Source organism: Balaenoptera musculus, chromosome 1 (genome assembly GCF_009873245.2).
Source record: "Balaenoptera musculus isolate JJ_BM4_2016_0621 chromosome 1, mBalMus1.pri.v3, whole genome shotgun sequence".
Classification (NCBI taxonomy): domain Eukaryota; kingdom Metazoa; phylum Chordata; class Mammalia; order Artiodactyla; family Balaenopteridae; genus Balaenoptera; species Balaenoptera musculus.
In genome coordinates this window covers 103,221,412-103,234,209 of record NC_045785.1, presented here as the reverse complement: position 1 = coordinate 103,234,209, position 12,798 = coordinate 103,221,412, and the positions used below count along the sequence as shown (strand labels likewise).

General features: G+C 40.1%; 1 protein-coding gene across 1 annotated transcript in view; it reads right to left on the bottom strand.

Annotated features, from left to right (window-relative positions):
• CD101 (CD101 molecule) overlaps positions 1 to 11,692 on the bottom strand; it is a 33,089-nt gene extending 21,397 nt beyond the window's left edge. Inside the window, exons 1-3 of the mRNA XM_036864639.1 lie at positions 11,637 to 11,692; positions 4,190 to 4,570; positions 2,412 to 2,828 (exon numbers count right to left, since the gene is read on the bottom strand). Of these exons, the coding sequence (XP_036720534.1) occupies positions 2,412 to 2,828; positions 4,190 to 4,570; positions 11,637 to 11,679 (841 nt within the window). The 5' untranslated portion in view covers positions 11,680 to 11,692. The remainder of the gene's footprint in view (positions 1 to 2,411; positions 2,829 to 4,189; positions 4,571 to 11,636) is intronic.
• Between the last annotated feature and the right edge of the window lie 1,106 nt (positions 11,693 to 12,798).

Below are 12,798 nucleotides of genomic sequence, written 5' to 3'. Positions count from 1 at the left end.
AGATTTAAACATAAGACCTGAAACTGAAAAACTACTAGAAGAAAACAGAAGGGGGAATTCCCTGGCAGTCCAGTGGTTAAGACTCTGCACTTCCACTGCAGGGGGCACGGGTTCAGTCTCTGGTCAGGGAACTAAGATCCCACATGCCACATGGCGCAGCCAAAAAAGAAAAAAGAAAAAGAAAAGAAAATAGAAGGAAAACATTCTTGACATTATCTTGGGCAATGATTTTCTGGATATGACCCCACAAGCACAGGCAACAAAAGTAAAAATAGATGGTGGGATTGCATCAAACTAAAAAGATTCTGCACACAAAAGAAACAATCAACAGAGTGAAGAGACAATCTACAAAATGGGAGAAAATATTTGCAAACCATGTATTTGAAAAAGGGTTACTAGCCAAAATGGATAAGAAACTCATACAAATTAATAGCAAAAAAAAAAAAAAAAAAAAAACCCAAATAACTTAATATAAAAATGAGCAAAGAATCTGAAGGGACATTTCTCAAAGGAAGACATACAAATGACCAAAATGTGGAAAAAGATGTTCATCACTAATCATCAGGGAAATGCAAATTGAAGCCACAAGATATCACCTCACATCTGTTAGAATGGCAATTATCAAAAAGACAAAAGATAGCAAGTGTTGGTGAGGATGGAGAAGAAAAAGGAACCCTTGTACACTGTTAGTGTACAAGGAATGTCAATTGGTATGGGCATATAGAAAACAGTACGGAGGTTCCTCAAAAACTAAAAGTAGAACTACCATATAACCCAGCAATCCCACTTCCAGGTACATATGCAAAGGAAATGAAATCAGTATCTCAAAGAGATATCTGCACCCCTATGTTCATTATTCATAATAGCCAAGATATGAAAACAACCTAAGTGTACATCAAAGGATAAACGTATGAAGAAAATGTGGTATATATACACAATGGAATATTATTCAGCCATGAAAAAAGGGAAAAGCTTGCCATTTTCAAAAACATGGATCAACCTGGAGGACATTTTGCTATGTGAAATAAGCCAGACACAGAAAGACAAATATTGTGGAAACTAAAAATGAATACATAGAAGTGGAGAGTAGAATGGTGGTTACCAGGGGTTGGGGGAGTGGGGACAATGGGGAGATAATGGTCAAAGGGTACAAAGTTTCAGTTATGTGGGATGAATAAGTTCTGGAGATCTAATGTACAGCATGGTGACTACAGTTAGTAATACTGTGTGGTATTACTTGAAATTTGCTAAGAAAGATCTCAAGAATTCTCACCACATACACAACACAACCATGTGAGGTGATGGGTATGTTAGTGAACTTGATTGTAGTCATTTCACAGCGCATACAGATATCAAGACATCATATTGTATACCTTAAACGTATACAATTTTTACTGATCTAAATAAATAACATTTTAAAATAGTTTTACATTTTTAAAAATTGTTTTCAAAGAGAGGGAAAAGAAGCACATGTGATGTGTCTCCAAAGGACTCCCTGAGTATAATTTGGACACGTAACACCATCAGGACAATTTTTAATAGAATAGCCTAACACTTATCCTAAAAAAAAAAGAAAGAAAACTTCAGTGATCCACTATTGGATCATTGCTTTTAGCAGGGATATATATGGTTATAGACCTCCTCCTACCGGACCAAAGCCCATGTGGAGAGACCAGGAATCAAAATGGAGGCTTCCTGCTTGCTTTGGCGAAGGTGTCAATGGATCATGAAGAGTGACACCGTTCCAAGGAAAAGGGGTAAGGCGGAAGGAGCAGTGACTAAGACAAGGCTTCACATTGGAAATAGGCTACCTGAGGTGCAGGTGTCTGTGGGGAGAGGGCCTTGGAGAGATACACCTGTCTTCAAACGCCAGCTCCAGCACAGCGAGCTAAGGCAGAGCATTTAGCTGAGGCTCAGGGTCATGTTTCAAAAATGGGGACTTGACTAGTTGCCTCAGAGGGTGGTTGTTAGGACTAAATTCGATAATGTATTATAGATAAAGTGCTTACACAGAGCCTGGCAAGAATGGCAACAAAACTATTTCCATGCATGGCTGTGGAATCTACCTAACATTCAACAGATTTTATCCCATATAAAACCTCCCGTGGACAGAGCCCCCAATCTGTCCTTTCTTATTTATGCTTCCCAGGTGACAAAAACAAAATTTACTCAAACTTTCTAATGATATTTTTGATCCAACAAAAGATTAGAAAAAAACAAAAAGAGAAAACTCCCTGGCGGTCCAGTGGTTAGGACTCCGCGCTTTCACTGCCGAGGGCACGGATTCGATCCCTGGTCAGGGAACTAAGATCCCGCAAGCCACGTGGCGCAGCCAAAAAAAAAGAAAGAAAAAAGATATCCCCCAAATACCCACTACTAGCTGTTAATGAATTTCCCGAGAAGATAATTACCTGCTGGCTGGACCCTCAGAGTTGTTTGATCTGTCTGCTTTTTCGTGATGGAAGTCCAGGTTTCATCCGGATCCTGAATCCATTCAGTTGCCTCACAGAACAGCTGGCCCTGATCTGAGGGCCGGAGCCTCCCTATGGACAGCCTGAAGGTAGTGACCCCAAGCTTGTCGAGCCGCACGTCACCAGCTGCAAACCTCTCTGTATACAAGGGCCCAGGGAGCAACATAAAATCCTTGGAGAGGGAAATAATCTTGCTGGCTTGGCTTCTTTCTCCATCTTGCATCAGGTACCAGGTGACAGAGAGGTGAGTATGTTGAGCTGTGGCTTTGGATGACTCACAGGTAAGTTCCAATGGCTCACCTTCCTCCTTACTGAGAGTCTGGGAAGTCATGGCAGCAGAGAGGGTATCTGGAATGACTGAATGCAAAGGAATGATTGTAATTGACTGAATACCTGTCAGACTAGCCTCCTTAGATGAAGATGATGCCCTGACCCAACATCTGTAAAGTACATACTTTGAGTTGGTTTTCCACCAGCCATATGCTTTCCCTATTGCCAACAGGAACATTGGCATCTATATACATACAGACTATGGAACTCGGCAAAGCTATTGGTTCACTGTTGTATTGACCCTGATTTTACATTTTTAGCACAGGCTGTAACCAGTTTAGCTATTCAGACACAGAGGTTTTAAATGGGAAAAGCACTGGGAGCTAGAAGACTATATTCTGATCCTATATTTGTCCCTATTTGATTCCATGAATTGGAGGAAGTTACTTCACTTCCTTGGGCCTTCACCTGCTCCTTTATAAAATAAAGTTCTGAAATAATCTGTTATAATTTATCATTCAGAGCCAAAATGCAACCCTTACCAAAGTTTTGAAAACCATCTTACTACCCTACCATTCTTTCCTTCCTCAAAGGTAATCACACAGCCTAAGTTTATGTGAAAGCAACACTTAGATTCAAAAATGAATGTTTATTGAGCATCTACTCAGAGCTAACCACTGTGCTAGAGAGTGAGGTAAATGTTCTCTTCTCATGGAGCTCAAGGTGAGGTCAGAGAGGGTCATGTAAGTAGCCAATTACCACATAAACTGGGTGAGTACTAACAACAGTAGTGTGAACAGAGCATCAAGAAAGAACAAAGATGGGAATACTGCCTGAGACAGAATGGGTTTCACAGAAGAGGTAATACCTAAACTGGGTTCAGAAGTATATGTAGGAGTTTGCTAGGCTGAAAAGGGAGTAATAAGATATTCTAGGCAAAGGGACAAAAGGGTAATTTCAAATAATATGACCCTTGCCCCATAGGTAACTATGTTAGAGAATGGAAGTTTGAGAATAATTACTTCCAAGTTAATGACTTACTTCCTTTGGTATTATATTAATTATATATAAAGATATATTAAATATATTAATACTGGCTCTTCTATCAAGTTAATATTCTGCCTCTGAGAAGAGACATACCATGAGAACTCTCAAAGCTTTGTCTAATGCTGTGCTATTATCAACCTATGAATAGTTGTGGGCAAGGCCTAGGAAGACCACGTACTATCTAACTCATCATGACAAAGTCAATTGGGAAAATGCATTAAGAGTTTTAGGGAATATGAGATACCTATTTGTGACAAACTCCAAAATATCCAGAGGGGTATGTGGGATCTTTTGCCAAAACAAACAGCACAATATAAAGTCATGTCACATTGCAAGGCATCGTGTTGATGGAGAATCTGGCTTCTCAGGGGCTGGCTAGAAGAGGAGGGCACACAGCTTACCAATTAGATTCGTCTTTGCACTGTAACTCCCATAGTATTTTCCATCAGTGTTGGGTGTGTGACACTCGTACTCGCCAGAATCCTTCATCTGGAGCTTGGAGATGTGCAAAAAGACTGAGTTACCCTGGACCTTCTCCACATAGATTTCCCTACTTTGCACCCGCCGTGCATACACTGCATAAGAGAAGGTGGCATCCTTGGTGCTGATGATCTGGATTTCTTGGGTCGGGGCTGTCGGCAGGTAAACAGACCACTGGAAATGCTGCTCAGAAGGTCCCCGGTGGCCAGTTACGTTGCAGCCGATGCTGATGGGGTAACCTTCAGCTCTGAACAGCGGTCCTTTCTGAACTGTTACTTCTCTCTGGCCAGTGCTGAGCTTAGCTTGCAAGCAGGAGAAAGAAAGGGGAATAAAAATAGATTAGTGCTCCAGTTCCCAATGTGTCACATTATGTAGCTCCCTGTATTACAATTCTAGAAAATGAGATCGTAGGTTATTAGCTATAATCAACTCAAATGTTCAATACCTTCTTCAGGATGAGGAACAGTGGAATGGCTTGATGAGTTAATTGTTCTTTTATAAGTTTAACTTCCATAGTCATCTCTAGTCTCTTAACAAAAAATGTTTAGCTTCATCAATGTAACATGACCACTTTCATAAAACATATCTGCTTATCTAAGTGCACCTGAAGTAAATACGATGTATAATAATTCACCTTTTACATTATTTTATGGGAAAATTCCTCAGTATACTTCCTCAAGCCTCCAATTCCTAGGTACCTGTCATCGAGCTTTTCTCACAGAAATGATTGCTGGAGAGGCAGAGTTTATGGCACTGCTCCTGGTGCCATGCTTTTTCCTGCCGGTTGGTTGGAAATATCTGTAGCTCCGGGCCAGGTGTGATGCAAGACTAGCTAAAATTAGCATCTGAAGAAACAGCAGCACTTCCTTTCTATACCGCTGAGGGTTTTTCATTTTGTAATTTTTTAAAGAGCCACTACAGCTTTATTGAAAAGCTTCATAAAAGATGACTGTCAAGCCCAACAGGATCTGGGATCAGATTTAGTTTAGTTGTTCTCTTACCCAAAGTTTTCAGTTGGGACCACTATGGAATGCTTCCTGTTGGGACAAATCTCAAGTATTAGGTTTAAAGGAGAAAATCTTATTCAATGGTAACATTTCCTTTGACATACACATTTTCAAAATCAAGCCTTTTTTAGAAATTAAAAGGTATGTATTTATTTATTATGTTAATATCATAGCCTAGTTTATTTTGTGTAACAGAAAGAACAAAGAACAAATGACAGAGAAGCCACAGGGTGAGCTAGATCTTTCCACTCGGGGCCTAGGGCCCAGTGGAAAGACATCAGAAGAGTCCAACAGGGAGCAATTGCTGGTATTACAGAATTAACAGAATAGAGTTCATAAGTAGGCATGGAAGAAGCAGAGCATCTGCTGAATTTTGTGAATCCACAAGGACAAAGAGTAAAGGAGACCAGAGTGAAAAAAAAGTGAGAGAGGGGAAAATGACATTACAGAGACCATGAGTATAGGCTGAGTATAGGAATTTTAGAATGAAGACAATTCTGATAGGAGGGGACCTGCAAAAAAATAGGGAGAAAGAGTAAGAGTCACCTGATACAGTCAACTAAAAATTGCATATGGATACAATCAATGCAAAACTGGAAAACAAACATCCAATCAATCAACCAATCACACAAATTTCCAGTAATCATTTAAAATATACTAATTTATTCATAAATCCCAGTTAATGTGATATATGTATATTATGCTCCTTTTGTAATAAGCACTTAGGAATAGAAGTTAGACCATATGAGAAAAAAATTTTAATTTTTTTTCAAAACATACAACTTTTTATTGAAGTATAGTTGATTTACAATGTTGTGTTAGTTTCGGGTGTACAGCAAAGTGATTCAGTTACACACATATATATATATATCTATTCTTTTTCAGATCCTTTTCTATTATGGGTTATTACAATATATTGAATATAGTTCCCCATGCCATACAGTAGTAAAATTTTAAAATATTATTTACCAAAAAATTATACTACAAAGGCAATTTAAAACATTGTCAGCAATGCTAGCCAGTCTTAGACGTACATCTTAGAGAAATGTGAGCACTGTACCAGGCTACACGTGAAAAAGTATCCACAGCAGCAGTGTTCATTACAGCCCCCAAACTAGAGACCATTCATATGTCCATCAACAGTAGAACAGGCAGACTGTGGTACATTCATAAAATGGAATCTTATACAGAAATGAAAGTGAGTGAATTGCAACTGGTTGCAGAAACGTGGATCACTGTGTTTAATGAAAGATGTTGAACACTTTAGAATCTTTTTTACTATACTCTCTACAAAATTTAAAGAAAGGCAAAAAAACCACACTGTATTGTTTAGTGATGCAAACGTAATGGGTAAAACTATTAAAAAAAAGTGCTAGGAAGTAGGTATCACAAAAGTCAGGAAAGTGATTGTGTGTGTGTGTGTGTCTGGATGGGACGCGTGGCAAGGTGGGTGGGTGCTTCTAGGGTCCTAGCAATGTTCTATTTCTTGACCTGCATAGTGGTTACATGGTTTTTACTTTTTATTTATTAGTTAAATTGCACATTTATGTCTTACTAACTTTTCTTATATGTTATATTTCAAGATAAAAATGTTTTTAAAAATATGATTTCTGAGGTACCACTAAGATGTTTATGTCAGGACGTGTTTCCACAATGTTATTTTTGGTGTCTAGGCAACACTTAACAATTTTTATGACTTTTCAGAGAGATGGTACCACATGTGAAACGTTTTATTTTGAAAACTAGCACTTCATTTTCTACTGCTTCGCCTACTAATTCAATAAATATTTGTTCAACCACTTATAGTGTTTCTGATGCTTCAAGGACTAAGATATGAAGATGAGTGTGGGATAGTCTCTGACTTCTTGATTTTACAGTTTAGTCAAGTAGGGTGGTAGTCATCTGTCCTGGAAAGAAATATGATAAAAGCGCTTTGAGGAATTTGAAGGAAGGAGAGATTACATTTTGGGGGAGGGAAATAGGTAAGGTATATGGAAGAGATATTATTAAAAATGGACTTTGGAGAAGGTTATGACAATTCAAGTGGAGAGACAGGGCCTTTTAGGTGAAGGAGATTTCATGAAAAGACTGTATAAGTAGTAATCAAAAGAATTGTTCAGGAAATAGAGAGTAATCAGTTGCATTAGGGGGAGGGTTACATGAAGATTAATAGAAAGAGGTAAGAGTGGGTAGGAATTTTGAGTCCAAAGCATGAAGGGCTTGACTATCATGTTTAAAAGTTTGGACTTGATTGATTCGGCAATGGGGAACCCACTGAAAGTATTTGAAAGGTCTTAGTAAAATTAACCTGACGGTGTGTAGGATGATGGAGTTAGAAGTAGACATCAGGTAATGATAGTAGCCCAGGAGAGGAGTGATGAAGGCAATAGAAATGGAAAGAAAGTGGCTATAATTTAAGAGCCACTGTGGAGAGAAGATCTATAGAGTTTTTCAGTATCTTAGATGCTTGGAGGTAGAAGGGGTAGATGGAGGGATGGAAGGCAGGAGGAAATCAAAGACGATACCAGGTTTTGTAAGGGTGACTGGGAGTAATGGCACTGTTAACAGGAATAAGGATATCAGGAAAAGGTACTGTTGTGTGTTCGAGGGTGAAGGAGAAGACAGGGCATTTAATTTTGGAAATACTAAATTAGAGTACCATGGAACAAACAGGAAGGAAATCCAGCAAACATTTAGAAATAATATTTAAATATATGTCTATATCTGTAGCTATAGCTATCTATCTATACTTTAAAATCTACTCAACCCTTTGAAAATATTTGTAATCCAGTCCTCTTAAGAACTCTGAGATATTCCCATATTTAGCATTGTCAAAGTTGTAAATGGTGCAGCCAGAACTGAACTTGGATTTACAAATGTCAAATTCCTGGCTGTGTCCATTGTTTCCTCACTGCTTCCTGTAAATGCTTGTTTGTGACTAGGGAGAGTTCTGGGCTGTAGATGCAGATTAGGTCAGCTACATGTAAGCACTGGGAAGTGTTAGAGAATGTAAGGAGAGGGCTGAAGAGAGATTATTAGAGGATCTCTCTGTTTAGGGGATAGGATGAGGAACAAAACCTACAGAAGGAAGAATCAGGGAGGGAAGAATCAGGTGGGAGGGCAGCAAGGACACAGTAGCTTGAAAACCAAAGGAGCAAAACAGTCCAAGAAGAGAGAGCTTGTCCGCACTGCTGAATGCCACTGAGAGGGTAAGGACTCTAAAGGCGGACGAAAGTCTGTTTAGTTTGATGATGAGGAGGTCAGTGGAAATCTTTGTAAAAGAGATTTCCATAGAGCAGCAGCAGAGTATTTCAAGGGTAAGAAGCAACTGCAAGAAGCATAAACTACAAGAAGCATCACGGAGAAGGGAAAGAGAAGAATAGGGTGGCAGTTAGAAAGAGTAGATGGATGGGGCAGAGCAGTGAGGGAGGATGGACACAGGTACCTCTGCATGTCTACGGGCAGAGGAGCTGTAGAGGGGAGACATGGATGAAGCCAGAGAGAGGATGATGAATGTCATAAGGTGCTAGTAGAGGCACGAGGTCAAGAACATGATTGGGAGGGTACTCAGAAAAGCGAAAGAAACAGTGTGAAGGTTTAATAGGTATTGCGGAGGTAAAAAGGAATGACTGACAAGAGGCCAATTCAAATGGCCACGCATGGGGAATCATACATACACTGAAGCATCTTATTATAAATCTGTTTTCTGTGGGATGTTGTACATATCTCTCCTCCTAAAGAGTGAAATACCTCAGAGGACTGACCCATTGCTTTCTCTTTTAATAGACAGAGGGTTAGGCACCTCTGCACAGCAGGTCAGATTCTTGTTGACTGATGGACACAGAGCTTGGCATTGACATACTGCATTGGAGTCACATTTTTGTAACACGAAGAATTTCCTAATGGTGTTGACTTTTTCCAAACACATTACTGGGATTGCCAAATTTTCTATTTCAGTATTATTTGAATGGAAGCTATTTGACCTATATAAAATGTGGCCAACACCTGGCCACCTTTGATACGCAAAAACAGCAACTTCAAATGCTTCCACCTTATACAAAACCTAGCTGGAGAACATCAAACACAACAAGCGACTTCTCTTTCTTTACCCATATAAAATCCCTTTTTGCTTGGAGGCTGAGAATGCTTCCATCCATAATTCAGTGGATTTTTTTTTTTTTTCATGAATACAGCCCCAGTAAGACAAACAGTAGCCCCTCCCCAGGACCCTCCCATGTTAATGACTTTTATTTGTAGGGCAGCTATTCAGGGTGAGGGGTGACAGACCAAGCAGACAAAGCTAAGTCCAAGAGCTCATTTACCCATGACCTTAACCTCATCTGGCCCCATATTCTAACAGGATTCATCAGTCTTTATATATTTATTTAAAAAATTAATTAGGACAAGGTATACATTTGCTAAACAATGCAATTGGTCAGTTGATCATCCATCATTTAATTAATTTCCTTCATTATTCCCTCTGTATTTGTAATGACAAATAGCAGGCTTCCAAAATTATTTTTCAAGTTACTTCCTGATATATATGTTTTTCACATAAAAACTGTGGCTCTACACAAAATTTGTGCTTAGGAAGAGTTTAAATTTAGAAGAAATAAATATATAACCCAGTTTAGGTAATGGTTTAAATGGGGAATTGAAAGGCTTGAAGCTTCCCCTTTTTGAACCTTGGTTATTACTTCCTTTTCCCAGGCCTTTCAGCTTACTCACTAGGGGAAAAAAAAAAGAAAAAAAAAAAGACAAAGAGAGAATTTGCAGTTGTCTGACTTATTGCACAATGTAAGCCCAGTTTCCCCATACACAAGCCAAACACACGGTTCACAGACACAAAGCACAGACACTTGAGAATCACACTCAAGACACCTGAACAGGACACCAGCCAACAATCCCCAAAGGATTCCACCAGTGAACCTGGTCATTAACGTCTGCCAAGCCAGTCTAGTGGGCATTGATTACCCAGCAACTGGTCCCAGTAACTTCTCCTGCAGGCCACCTCTCACCCCAGCAGGCCCCATATCTGATCTTTACCTTACACTACCCAATGTCTTTTGAGACATGAACCCAATTCAACTCAAGCCAAGGTTTATTAAGCACCCCTTTGAGTTGAATGCTGCACCCTTTTCGTGTATTAGCCACAGCCTTGGTCACACTGATTCTAAGCTCTTCTAGTTCCCCTATTATCCAAGTCCTGTCACTAACTCCATCCAGTCTCTTTAAAGCAGAAGTTGTTAACTTGGGTCCACATGGGGGATGAAAAGGTTCATAAACTTGGGTGGGAAAAAACCCTACATCTTTATTTTCACTAATCTTAATGGAAATTTAGCATTTTCTTCAGTCATGAATGTAGACAACAAACCATAGATATTTTCACATCACACTACATCTATTGCAGATATCTTGAAATATTGTTCATACTCATTACGACTTTGAAGTTTGGTGGTTAATAGACCACCTCCAGATCTTATTATGTAATACATAAATAATGTAGCAAATAAATGACTACATCAAAATTTACTTTAAAATATTTCAATAACCTTATTTCAATATGACTGATTTTCCCTATAATCTTATACATTTTAATTCACACATTTAAAAATTATTCTGAGATGGGGTCTATGGGCTTCACCAGATGCTAGAGAACCCATAGCACTAAAAAGTACCTGCTACCTGCTCTGTCTTCTCTGAAACTATTTCATTCCTTCCTCAGTTCATCTGTTCACCCATCCACCCCCAAACTTCCCCCTTCGCCATCCTGTTCAACCATGTACAAATGCCCCTGGGCCGGCTGAGGTCCTTCCAGGTGCCCCTCAGCAGAGCCAAGTGAATCTTCCTGCCCCTTTCTCAGGCTCTTAGTAGTCAATTCCCACTTCATCTCACAGATGAAGTCCAGAACCTTCTTTCAGGTTAGCCTAAAACTCCTAAGTGCTCTCATGACACTTCCATCCGGCCACATCTCCAAGGCACATTTATCATCTAGACAAGTTCTAACATCAGGCATCACCTCTCCGTCTGAGGAGTTAAGCCTCTTCCTATCTCCAGGGATGAGTTAGCCCAAGAACATAAGGTGAAGGCAGGGCCAGCAAAATCGGCAGCTCTGGCCACACACACAAATGTAAAAACCAGTGGGATCAGAGTCATGGGACTCAACCTAACATTGCACCTCCTGGAACTCAAGGATGTCTAGGTAGCCAAGCACATCATCAAAAGTCAAAAATGACTGCCAGCACCAGAGACGTGTGGCATTGTTTTTCCTGTAGAGACCAAACTGTCCCATTTTATCATCCAACAGTCTCCGTTTGACTAGCTCCTTGACCACAGTAACCTACAGAATTATGACACTTACTCAGAAAGAGAAAAAAAGATGCCACTCGTGGGAAGCGTGCCATTTGGACCAGTATAGACCTTTCCTGGTGGTGTCACTGAAGTTGCTCAGACGCTGAGTGACAAATGTTGCGCTCTCACTACAAAGATAAAGGGGAAGCAATAGTGTGGTTTCCAGCCCACTGAGAAACAGAGATGGCTTGCAAAGAGCAATACAGTTTGCTTTATATGGCTCTTTGCTAATCATTCAAATTTACCTACTTAGGAAGTTATCTTCATGGGTAGGTAAACATAGATAGATAAAAATAAGAAAAGATGGGCCTCCTCCTGGTTAAATACATATCATTAGGTAATGATAAGGGAATTTAAGTAAACAGAATAAATAAAGAATCAAGCAGCAATTTTCTCTTCTTAGCCCTTACCTCGCCTCCCATCTTGGCAGAGGAAAGGACTGAGAAACGAGAGAAGCGCCCCTAGAAGACATGAACCTGGGGAGACATGCGGTGACGGTGACGATAACACACTCTAGGTGGGTGTGTCTGGGTCTGCACAGACTGTATTTTTAATAGTTGATCTTAGAACAGTAAATTAACCTTTTCTAACCCTCATCAACAAAATGGAGATACTAACAGTATGTGCCCCATAAGATTGCTGTGAGAATTGAATGAACTAATTCACTGAAAGCACTTAGAACAACATCTAGTATATAGAAAGTGATCAATGCATATCAGCGACATTTAAGGGAATCTTCATCTGCCCAGTGTGGTCCTGGGCACCAAGGATGGAGGGGGAGTGACTTCACGGACTAGGACTAAGTTAGCCTGGCGCTGAACCCAGGCCAAATTAATCCTAGTCTGCGAAGACAAGACCATACATGGGACGAGCTTACTGAGGACGTTAGTTCCCCAGGCCGAGCCTCCATTTAGATGGGTCAGTAACAGCCTAGTCTGCTTCAGGCCACAGTTACAGCAGATCCCTGTTCCATCCACCTATCCAACAATTTTTTTAATCTTCTGGGTGCTATTTTAAGTGCTGCACATACGAAGCCTTTGTTCTCAGGAAACTTCCGTTTACTCAGATAACCACAAGGTAATTTTGCAAGCACAACAATCAATGGGGCACCTAAAGGGAGCGGGGGGGGGGGGGGGGGGGAGTGAGTGGGTGGGAGGGAGGGTCAAGATCGG